Source organism: Delphinus delphis, chromosome 9 (genome assembly GCF_949987515.2).
Source record: "Delphinus delphis chromosome 9, mDelDel1.2, whole genome shotgun sequence".
Taxonomy (NCBI): Eukaryota; Metazoa; Chordata; class Mammalia; order Artiodactyla; family Delphinidae; genus Delphinus; species Delphinus delphis.
In genome coordinates, this window is record NC_082691.1 from 65,182,666 (window position 1) to 65,195,566 (window position 12,901).

Sequence of the window (12,901 nt, forward strand, 5' to 3'; positions counted from 1 at the left end):
GGGAGATGTAAGAGGGAAGAGATATGGGAACATATGTATATGTATAACTGATACACTTTGTTATAAAGAAGAAACTAACACACCATTGTAAAGCAATTATACTCCAATAAAGATGTAAAAAAAATAATAATACCATTTTGGGTGTCACAAATTAGCAAAAAATATTTTTAATAAGGCTAACCAATGCTAATGAGTGTTGTGAGATGAGCATTATCATACACTGATTTTTGGTGGTGCATACAATCCTTTTGCAGAGGTAATCTGAGGCGAACTGCATTGAAGGCTTTAAAGGTCTCAATATTCTCTTATTGAAATTTAACTTTGTGGAATATACCCTACAGAAACAATTTGAAAATTAAAAAACTTAATGTACTAACATATTCATGGCAGTGTTCTATATATACATCCATGTAGTAGCAAAAATGGAAACAGCTAAACAATAGCTAAGATACAGGTATCTACGCATATATTTATATACAAAATAGGATATTACGTAGCCATTAAAAACAGTCTGTATGTAACACTTCCACGTTTACTACATGAAGAACAAAACATAAAACTGTTTATGTTAAAAGAGGAAAAGAAGGAAAAAAATTATGCCTAAACGTTGGAAGAAAACAAAGAAACATTAAATGCCTGGTGAATATTTTCCCCTTCTTTTAAATTTCCTGATTTTTTCAAAACTAATTTTCCATAATGAGTTTGTATTGCTTGTATAATAGAAACATATAAAATATAAGCATAGTTTTATTATTAAAATTAAAATGAAAACTACTCAATGATTTTTGATATAGTGTCTATTAGCAGCAAAAGAGTACAACACACATATTATTCATTGAAGCTGTACACCAGCTTCTGATAACTCGATGACGGAGGGAATTGCTGAGCTTGTGCACAACTCACTTCTACCATGATTTCAAATAAACGTGCAAACATATGACGACAGGAAACTAAGGAAAATGCTTCCTTGCACTGAGGAAAAATCTACTCATCACTCAACCCACAGCATTTGTGCATAGTTTTTCAGATTTCAAAAGAATAAACAATAAAATGTATGCAGGTAAGAATCTAATAGCATAATTTATATAAGAGTAAGCAGTAGTGCGGTATGCTTATTTTTTTAAATTAATTTATTTTTGGCTGCATTGGGTCTTTGTTGCTGCGCACAGGCTTTCTCTAGTTGTGGTGAGCGGGGGCTATTCTCTTCGTTGTGGAGCACAGGCTCTAGGGGTGCGGGCTTCAGTAGTTGTGGCACGCGGGGGCTCAGTGGTTGTGGTACATGGGCTTATTTGCTCCACAGCATGTGGGATCTTCCCGGACCAGGGCTTGAACCCGTGTCCCCTGCATTGGCAGGCGGATTCTTAACCACTGCGCCACCAAGGAAGCCCCACAGAATTGTTTTAAAATGGCCAAAAAAGATCACTGCCAATGTAAACATGGTCAATACATCCAGGAAACTATGATTTCTACCTTCATATCAGAATGATTTCAATTTTAAAATGTGTGTTTAGTAAAGAATGAGGAAAGATAGAAAACACACAAAAGAATCTTCAAGGGCTTTTTTAATTTAAAACATATATAGCACATGAAAATAACAAATTCATATTAATACATTATATTTATATAAAACTTGTTTCAGTTAATACAGCTCATCCATTTTTGTTGTTAAATTCTACCAACTTCTTTAAAATGTTGCCTATGAAAATACCATCCAAAATGTGTCACTTTAATTTCATGAATGTTAGGTGTTATAGCTCTTTGCCTTCTTTGCCCCACACTTACACCAAAATGAATTATTTGAAAATACTAAAATAAAGCTTTCTTAGTGGCTTAGTGGCTTTGTATTTGTATTAAAATATTTTACAACTATAAAAAGTTTAAAATAATTATATTGGTTTCCCTATATATAAATCCACATAAATATATTTGTATTGCATATTTTATTAGCTAATACAGTTTTTAAAAATATTCTACCAACTTCTTTAAAATATTTCCTATGAAAACATCATCCAAAATCTGTTTTAATTTTTATGAATGTTAGGTGTTGTATCTCCTTTCTCTCTTTGCCCCATACTTATGCCAAAACAAATTATCTGAAATGCAAATATAAATAAAATTTGGTATGCTTTCTTAGCTGTTTTGTATCTTGTATTAAGATATTTTACAAGTATAAAAGTTAAAAATTTTATTGGTTTTCCTGTATATATTATATATATGTAATCTTCTACCTACTGTAAGTGAACTAATCTACAGAATTTAGTCATTTTGTTATCTCAAATGTAGAGGTCCAAAAAATCAGGGGATTACAAAAATTTCAAGGTGATTAAAGCAGATGCACATTAAAATACTACAGCTATGGCATATTTAACATCCATCAATCAAAGAAAGAGAGTGTTTATCTTTCCATTTGGCAACAATATCTTCAAGATAACTATTTACCACTTTTCAAAGCACTACTATCAGGTAGGTTTTATACTGGGAGAGAGGATCTACAAAACATTACTGTCCTCATCCAAAACCAAAAATAGATAAAGGACTTTAAAATACATTAATTATGAAAGATGATGACCAGAAAAAATGACTATGTCCAATGAGCTTACAGGGCTTCAAGATGAGAATGCCTTTGCTTCATTCAAGATCTAGAATCTTCAAATTTCATTTGATAAATTTAACTGGATTTTCATTTCTGATTATGTTTAACCCCTACATTTGGCTGTGTACTGTAACAACTTTTATCTTACTTGGATAGTAAAAGAAAAACCACTGAATTCTAAAGACAGATTAATAATCTGTTGAACTAAAATTGAGAACTAATCAGTGAAAAATACTTATCTGGCTTGGTAAATAAATTTAAAGAGATTGAAAACATTACAAAATAAGCTGTTTTTTAAAATATCTAACCTGAAATGATAAAAAAGTTTTTAAAAGCTATTAAAGATCTTTCCTGAGGGCTACTAAAAGCAAAAACAACCTTAATAAACACATGGTTACAAATTTCCTCACAAAGGTAAAGAGGTTGTGATCAGTATCAGGATCTTAAGGAAGTGTCATTTCAGAGACTGCATTAATCTCTTCTAAGTGGTTTAAAGAGTCTGAGCTGGTACATCCTAGAACTAAGGAAAATCCGAAGCAATTCACCTAGTGGGATACCAAAAGGACTTACATATCCTTGATTTATTCAATTTCATTGTTCTTTTACATATATTTTTCTTCTTTAAAACTTTAAGATGATTTACTCATTTATATGACAAGCTTAATAAGGCTGACATTCAATGGAAAACAATGAAATAATTTACCTTTTAGCAATTAGAAAAATTTAAATCATTTTTATTATCTTCTTTTTAAGGGTCCCTTATTAAAGCTTGTGAATTTTATTAATGTAAATAAACTAAAGTGATTGTTTTTTATGCACCTCTTTGCACCACAGTGTAAAGGGTAGTCTCGTTAGCAGTTAACCTTTAACACTCTGTACATACTATTCTGAAACACTGTGGTGAAGTACGGCCTCTCATCCTTGAGCAAGACGCTACATAAGGGAGGGTTAGCTGAGTTGGAAGGGTCTTCCACATCCCAAATTTCAAGCATACTGCAACCAGGCCTGAAAAAAACAGGCACATATATCTGTATTAAAAATGCATTCATATCTAGAAGAAATATAATTATAAAATATCTCCTAGATTTTTAAAGACTAATTTAATAAATTAAAGATTTAAAAGCATCATTTCAAAAAACGTAAGTTTAAAATTTAGAGATAATAAAATGAAGGTACGCTGCATTTTCGTGTTCCACTTAGTGAAATAACTAATATATTATTGAATCAAATAATAAGGGCTCAATGCACATTCAGAAATATATATTTAAAAATCTACTTTCAAAGTAAAATATAAATGAATATTCTAACTGGTATTGCCATTCAAACATAAGGCCCATTTATAGCAGAATGAGACAAATTAAAGGAAAGTTAATCTAATTCCTGATGAAATTCATATTTCATATTTTTGAGCTTAAATTGACTTGGATTAGCATGAAAACATATATAGTCCAAAGCAGGGAAAAGAAGCTCTTCTGCCAACTTTATTCTCCTCAACTCTTTCCCTTCTGAATGGATTGAATGAAATAATACTTCTCACTAGGCAACAACCTGGCATGAGAGTCATTAAAGGGAAGAAGTCAGGCAAAACTGGTTTCTAATTTTTTAACAGCTATATTGAGGTATAATTTATGTACGATAAAATTCACCCATTTTATGTGTAAAGTTTGATAAGTATGGGCAAATGTGTATAGGTGTGTGAGCACCATCATAATCATAACACAGGGAATTTCCATCACCCCAACAAGTTCCCTTGTAGCAGCCTTTTAGAGTCAGTCCTCTCCCCCAAATATAAACCTAGGCAAGCACTGCACCCTTCTGCACTATAGTATTGCCTTTTTTAGAATATGCTAGATAATGCATATCTAGCATATATTACATACATGGTTACTCACATGGTAACATTGCTATCCTTTCTCCTTCAACCTTTCCTTCATGTATCTGTATTTACAATGCATCTCTTACAGAAGGACATAGTTGGGTTTTGCTTTTGTATTCAGTCTGTCAATCTCCGACATTTGATTGGAGTGTTTAGTCCCCATTCACATTTGCAAGTACTCATGTGGTTTGATTTAGGGTTGCCACTTTCCTGTTTTTCTTCTGTTTGTTTCGTATCTTTTTTGATCATCTGTTTCTTTCTTGATTTCTTTTATGTAAAGCAAAAAGGTTTTATTATACCATTCAATTCATCTACTGGCTTATTTGAGTTTTTTCGTTTTGTTTTTTGCTTTTGCATTTTTCAAGTGGTTTGCTCTAGGGATTACAACAGACATCTTCAATGTATCACAATTTACTTTACATTAAAATTGGATTATTTCCAAGGAGGTGTGCCAAGAAGGTGGAGTAGGAAGGCCCTGAGCTCACCCCCTCCCATGGGCACACTAAAATTACAACTATTTACAGAGTAACTATTGATGAGAAAGACCAGAATCTAGCAGAAAAGATCTTATACAACTAAAGATATAAAGAAAGAACCACAATGAGACAGGTAAGCGGGGCAGAGGTGTGGTAATAGTCAAGACTCATCATATACCCAGGTGGGTGACCCATAGATGGGAGGATAATTACAATTGCAGAGGTTCTCCCCAAAGAGTGAAGGATCAGAGCCCCACTTTGGGCTTGGGGTCCTGTATCAGGAAGATGAGCCTCCAGGATATTCAGCTTTGAAGGCAAGCAGGGTTTACTTTTGGGAAAGACAGAGGGCTGTGGGAAAGAGAATCCACTCTTAAAGGGTGTACACAAAATCTCATACACTACAGGACCCAGGGTAGAAGCAGTAATCTGAAAGGAGCCTGGGTCAGACCTTCCTGCTGATCTTGGAAAGTCACCCAGAGAGGCAGGAGGCAACTGGAGCTCACCCTGGGGACGTAGATGCTGGTAGCAGCTATTCTGGGGAGCTTGTTCTACCACGTGGACACTGGTGCTGGTAAGTGCCATCGTGGAATTCTTCCTCTAGCTTATCAGCATGGGACCTGTCCCGACCCACCATCCTGTGAGTACCAGTACTGAGAAGACTCAGATCAAGCAGCTAGCCTGACACAGCCCCATCCACCAGCAGGCCAACATCAGCTTTGCTACACCCTGGAACCTATAGCCAGGTGCCTCATGATCTGGCTCCACCCACCACTGGCCAGTAGCCTCCACACAAGGTAGGGCCTGGCAACGAACAGGACTGGGGGCCAGCCACATCTACCTGACCATCCATAGTTCTCAGCCTGCCACAACAGAAGGGCCTGCGCAGCTGACACAGGGGGCAACCCTAGAGCATATAGCTCTGGTGACCAGAGGGGAGTGCACTTCTGGAACCCACAGGATGTCTCCTACAGAAGGTCACTTCACCAAGATTGGGAAGTGTAACCAAACTACCAAATACATAGAAATAATAATGGCAAATTAGGCAAAATGAGATGACAGAGAAATATGTTCCAAAGGAAAAAGATAAAAACCCTGGAAGAAGAATTAAGTGCAGTAGAGATAAGTAATTTCAAATAAAAAGTTCATGGTAATGATCACAAAGATGCTCAAAGAACTTGGGAGAAAAATGGATGAACACAGTGAGAAGTTTAACAACGAGATAGGAAATATAAAGAACCACCAAACAGCTGAATAATACAATAAGTGAAATAAAAAAAAACATACTACAAGGAATCAACAGTAGATTAGATGATACAGAGGAATGGATCAGTGAACTGGAAGACAGAGCTGTGGATGTCACTGATGCTGAACAGAAAAAAAGAAAAAAAAATTACTGAGGACAGTTTAAGAGACCTCTGAGACAACACCAAGCATACTAACATTCTCATTTGAGGGGTCCCAGAAGGAGGAGAGAGAGAAAAAGGGGCAGAGAACATATGTGAAGACACAATAGCTGAAAATTTCCCTAACCTGTGAAAGGAAACAGACTTCCAGGTACACAGAGAGTCCCAAACAGGATTAACCTGAAAGGTCCACACCAAGACACATTGTAATTAGAATGACAAAAATTAAACATAAAGAGAGATTCTTAAAAGCAGCAAGGGAAAAGCAACAAGTTACCTACAGGTTTTGAGCTATTATGAATAAAACTGCTCTGACACTCTTTCTAGAGAGATGGGGTTTTTTTGTTTGTTTGTTTGTTTGTTTTGCGGTACGCGGGCCTCTCACTGTTGTGGCCTCTCCTGTTGCGAAGCACAGACTCCGGACGCACAGGCTCAGCGGCCATGGCTCACGGGCCCAGCCGCTCCGCGGCATGTGGGATCTTCCCGGACCGGGGCACGAACCCGTGTCCCCTGCATCAGCAGGCGGACTCTCAACCACTGCGCCACCAGGGAAGCCCTAGAGAGATGTTTTAATTTCTCTTATTTAAATTCTTTGGAATGGAACTGCTGAGTAATAAGGTAGATGTGTGCTTAAAATTTTTTAAGATTCCTCCAAATAGTTCTCCAAAGTGGTTGTATCATGTTCACTCCCCTTAGCAATGTCAGAGATTTACAATTATTCTGTATCCTCTCCAATGTATGGTATTTTAGTTTTAAAAATTGTATTTATCGGTCAGTCACACATTTTCTTTGGTGAATTATGTCTTTCCAAGTCTTTTGCCCATTTTCAATTGTACGGTCATTTTATTATTAATTTATAGAATTTCTTTATATGAACTATATTTATAAATCCTTTATCAGATATATGCTTTCAAATATTTTCTTCTAGTCTGTGGCTTGCCTTATCATTTTCCTAATGTCTTTTTGGTGAAAATATTTCAATTTTGATATATACAATTTATTGATTTTTTAAATCATTAGTACTCTGTGTTCTAAGAAATCTTTACAATTTTAGCTCTTACATTTAGTTCTATAATCCACATAAAGTTAATTTTTGTATATGGTGTAGTATGGGTCATGGTTTAATTTTTTTCTGTACATTATATCCAGTTAGATCAGCAATATTGTTAAAAGACCCCTTTTTCCATTCAAGTAAAAAATAGTGTTTTAAAATTTTCTTTGTGTTTTTTTTCCTTTGACCCATAAATTACCCATAAGTTTACTGCCTAATTTCCAAATATGCATGGATTTACTAGGTATCTGTTTATTATTGTTTTCTATTTTAATTCTGTATGATTTAAAAACTTTTAAACATATTGAAACCATTTTACAGCCCAGCATATGTTATCTCTTGGTGAACATTCCACATGCCCTTTAAAAGAATGTGTATTCCACAGCTGTTTCCTGTAGTGTTCAATAAATGTCAGTTGGGTCAGGTTATTTGATACTGTTTGTTGTTCATCTCTTTTATATGCTTACTGACTTTTTATCTACTTTTCCTAGTAGGGAAAAAAAATGTTAACTTTTCCAACTATAATTAAAGCCTTGCTTATTTTTTCTTTTAGTTCTACACATTTTTATTTTTTGTGCTTTGAAGCTCTGTTTAGAGGTATGCATATTTAAAACTGTTAGATATTTTTGATGAATTAATCCTTTTGTCATCATAAAATGTCCATCTTTATTTGTGACAATATGCCCTGTTTTGAAGTATGTTTTGTCTTAAGCTTTAAATTAATATGATACGCATATACATTATGATATTTCTGTTTCTTCTTTTGCAAGATGCCGTTTCTTCCTATACACATTTATTAGATCTTAAAATTAGATACAAAAATTAGCTACTAAAATTTACGAACTTAGCTCTTCAAAATCTGTTATAGCCAATTCTTAATTATCCATAGGAGAAATGAAAATTCTTAATGCTAAAATTAATATAACTAAGGACTTCTTAAATCAAGGAGACTAAACAAAGGTCTCAAGATATCCATTACACATCTTAGAATTTTATGTATTATTAGAGATTCAAAATTTAGAAATGAAAAAATGTTAATTAGAAACGTTTTCTTATTATGTCCTTTTGAGTTACGTGAAACTTTTCTTATGAGTCTTATAAATCCAATGTAAATCAGCTGTAGTAGCAGAATGCTAATATCTCACTTGGTTGTAAATTCAAATCTGTATTTCAGACATCTAATAAAAGTTATCAAAAAAATTTGAAGATTATGGAAAAAAGCTACATTTAAGATGTTAAATTAAAATGAAAAAATTAGGATAGCAAAATATACTATACTTTTAAAAAATTACATTATGCTTAAACAATAGTATAATTTTAATTTCCTACATGAAATAATTTTAAATAAAATACCAGGGCAACAATTTAATGGAATTAATTTAAAATAAAAATTTTTAAAGAATCAGGACTGCTGTAATAAAGTAAAACATTTGTTGTTTTAAAATATACCATATCATATACCACAGGACTCATACTCACTTAGTTCTTACAACACACCACGCCTCTTCTAAAATGTAGTAATTCACATGTAACTCCGCCAACTTATCTCTCACTTCTTTTGCAGATTTTCGACTATATGCAGAATAAACTATTTTTGTCCGAGCTCTTTAAATTCAAACAAGTTAAAAAATTTTTAAATAAATGATAATAGATTTGTTACCAAATTAAAACCTCAATGCTTACTGGATGGAGCATTGATTATATATGACCCCAAATAGCATGAATTATTTTGGGAATAGCAATTGCCACATATCTATTTATATTTTGCATGTGCTTAAACTTACAGCAATTTGATTTTTGCAGGTACTGCTTATTAGTGTATAATCCAGTTTAGAGTCTAGAGGTAGGTAGCAGTATAATAGTTCAGAATATAAAATTTGCTTTGCATAATTCATAAAATAATTAATCTGGAACAAATTCAGATAGAGGCTAAATATAGTGAAAATATAGATTTCAGTAGATAATTTCATTCATAGAAACTCTGAAAAGCATATGAGTTGAAGCTGAATGTAGCAAATAGAACAATTAGACAGTGGGCATCTAGGGTAGTAGTCATGTAGAGAAAGCAACTTAACAGAAGCTTGAGAGACAGGGATGCTTACCAAAATATGGTACAACAGATGGTTTAGCCCTAAATGGGTTTTTTTATAAAATCCTGAACAAATTATCAATTATGCATTAGACTTTTCTTAGGATTTCAAGCATACAGAATGCCCAATCTCCACAACCAAACATAAAACTTTAAATAATTTAAAATATTACCTCTAACAATAAGCCAAAAATACATTAAAAGGAAATGATTACCCAATTACTAGAATGATTAAAATAATTTTTAAAAGTCAGTCATTTAAGGAAAACAAAACTTTCAGACCTCAGTGGAAGCTAGAGTTCCCATAATCAGCTAGGAAAAGAGCACCCCAAAGTTTCATAAAAGCATTTAATATAGCAAATTTCATGTACCTTTTCTATCTGTTAAAAAAGGCTAATCATTGGCCACAAGTAAGATGAAGAATGGTTTCTTAAACCAGGCAGAGGGGCTGTGGAATCTAGAACAGGGGTTGGCAAACTATGGCCATGAGCCAAATCTATCCCCACTCTTATTACTATTACTTAGGAGTTTCACTGGAACACACACCCACATAAACACACAGAGGCTAGTCATAAATGTGACATATTTTTCACTTTGAGAAAAACTGGGTGTTGCTTCTTTCAGTTTTCAGAGGTTTATTAAGGTTACTTTAAGTCAACAGGTACGTATTGTAAGTTCTGAATGGTTATTATTCTTTAACTTCTAGCACAAATATGAGGATAAGAGTGGTTGTGTGTGTGTGTGTGCATGTGTGTATAAAAATTTCCCTATTCCTATGAGTCAGGAGAAGTCGTTAGTGTGTCTGGTTGAAGTATTCTATCAGTTGCCCACCTCAAGCCTGCATCCTCATAATGTGGGTGATTCACAATGGGGTGAAGAGTGGAGAGCTTGACACTTGCCATTGTAGGCATGGCACCAGCAAAAACAGCATCTGGAAAACAAGATTATATTCCTTAACAACATGTTTTAAAGAAAACCAAAAGTTACCTATCTGTAATATTTGAACCCAGATTAAGAAAGATGAAGTACATTTAAATAATAATCATTGGCAGCATTCTTTTTCTTCGCTTAATATTTACTGATGGTCTACACAATAGCCAACTTTCATTAAATGTTATCTTGGTGCCAGGAACTGCTAAATACTTTTACTAGGATTATAGAATTTAATTTGCACAGCTTTGAAGTGGGTTCTATGTATTCTTATTTTGTACATCAGGAAGCTGAGACACAGCAAAGTTAATTAAGTGACTTGCCCAAGACTGCACAGCTAGAAAGTATCAGGGCCTACCCTCTTAGCCACTTCACTACAGCATACTACCATGTTCAAGCGCTATACTAAGAGACAGCACTACAAAGACACACAGGACTGGAAAGAATTGTAAAATTTGATATCTTGTTCCAATAGTTTAAAGTTCTAGGAACTGGGAGACTATTATAAAGGGCAAGTCTTATGGTACATGTTTTAAAGTGACTTTTGTGGGTTGTGAACTGTAATCTTGAGAACTTTCCAGATGAAAGCATTGTTTTCTTCCCTCAGATCACCTTTAAATATTCATAAATAAGTTTTCTTAGTTTCTGTTTGACTTTATAAATGTATACATTTCATCAAACCATTTCATTACTTGTTAGTAGTACTTTCTGAAGTAATAGCTTGTATAAATGTATTGCCTTTTGGTTATAACTAGTCTTACACCAAAATCTACTGTCTGGCTTCAGTTTTAGTTCTGTCTCTTGGGAGACAAAAAGACCAAACGCTTACTTCCTGGCACTCGTGTACAATAAATGATTACATGATTAGCAAGGTTATCGTCATTTTTAATCAGCACAGTAAAATCACTAATAAGAACAAGGCATATTATTCAGATCTACTGTAAATAATTGAATGTTTACTTTCAAATGTAATTAAGCATTCTAAATGTAACTTTGGAGACTTCCCTGGTGGTGCAGTGGTTAGAAGTCTGCCTGCCAATGCGGGGGACCATGGGTTCGAGCCCTGGTCCGGGAAGATCCCACATGCCACAGAGTAACTAAGCCCGTGCGCCACGACTGCTGAGCCTGCGCTCTAGAGCCTGTGAGCCACAGCTGCTGAAGCCCACGTGCCTAGAGCCCATGCTCCGCAACAACAGAAGCCACTGCAATGAGAAGCCCGCGCACTGCAACGAAGAGTAGCCCCTGCTCACTGCAACTAGAAAAAGCCCACGTGCAGCAACAAAGACCCAATGCAGCCAAAAATAAATAAATAAATGGATACATTTATTTAAAAATAAATAAGTAAATAAATAAATATAACTTTGCATGAATATCTCTTTATATGCCTTAAATTTGAAAATACATAAATAAATTGAAGTAGATGTGTATTTATTATTGTAAGATTCAATAATTAATGATGAAAAGCTCTTAGGCTAGAGCAGTGGTTCTCAACCAGAAGTGATTTTGTTTCCTAGAGACACTGACAACTTCTGGAGATATATCTGGTTAGCACACTGTGGGGGGAGAGGGGCTACTGACATCTACGGGTAGAAGGAAGGAATGCTGCTCAATATGCTGCCAATGCACAGGGTAGCCCCAAATATCAACAGTGCCAAGCTTGAGAAACTCTGGGCTAGAAGGACCCAAAGCTCAGGGCCAGGGTCATCCAGAAGAAACTAGGTAAGCCTGTCCAGCAAGAACTGGAACCACTGAGAAGCAACCATCTATGAAACAGAGAGAAGGGGAGAGAGAATACTCCCCAAATGCTTCTTTCCTCTTGGGGGCAAAGTAAACATGAGTGTGACAGGGAAACAATAGGATCTTTTCTATAATATATTTAAATCTCCACTTAGCTTACCGCATGTATTAGAAAAAAATTATCCCTTTGACTTGACAGAGCCTCACTAATACATACATGGCTTGGTAAGTGGACCACAGGCTGGATATCAGTTCCCACTTGTCCTCCCAACTGAGCACCTTTGTGCTGTGTACAAATTATACAACCTTACAGGGTAGACCTGAATGTAAGCTCTAGTTCCACCTTTACTATAGAATTTAATAACCCATGTGGTAACCATGACAGGACTCATAATACAGCGATGAGAAAGATTGGTAAGATCAAAGAAGAGGCAAAAATGAGGTAGGAGTTTGTGAGAGTTATCTCAGAAGGGTAAGTTGCCAAACATAGGCTCTCTCTGCCAAGAACCCAAGACAAACACTGGAACAAAGAAAGACACAAGCAAACATGGAAAGAGCAGGTATCTTTTAAAGCTTTGGAAAAACAGCTGTAAGTGGGGAGGGGCAAGGGAGAGTAAAGGGACTAGCTACCTTGTACTACTGTACTACAGGGAAAAAGTCAGTAAAGTGTTAATTCAAAAATTCTGATTAAACTAACCTGGAAGCTCTAAGTGATGAGGCACTGTCACCTACACCCTTTGAAAGCC

At 35.0% G+C, this 12,901-nt stretch overlaps 1 protein-coding gene across 1 annotated transcript in view; it reads right to left on the reverse strand.

Annotated features, from left to right (window-relative positions):
- Positions 1-3,444: 3,444 nt before the first annotated feature.
- DPY19L2 (dpy-19 like 2) overlaps positions 3,445-12,901 on the reverse strand; it is an 87,207-nt gene continuing 77,750 nt past the window's right edge. The window contains exons 20-22 of the mRNA XM_060019786.1: positions 10,320-10,419; positions 8,879-9,004; positions 3,445-3,598 (exon numbers count right to left, since the gene is read on the reverse strand). Coding sequence (XP_059875769.1) covers positions 3,445-3,598; positions 8,879-9,004; positions 10,320-10,419 — 380 coding nt within the window. The remainder of the gene's footprint in view (positions 3,599-8,878; positions 9,005-10,319; positions 10,420-12,901) is intronic.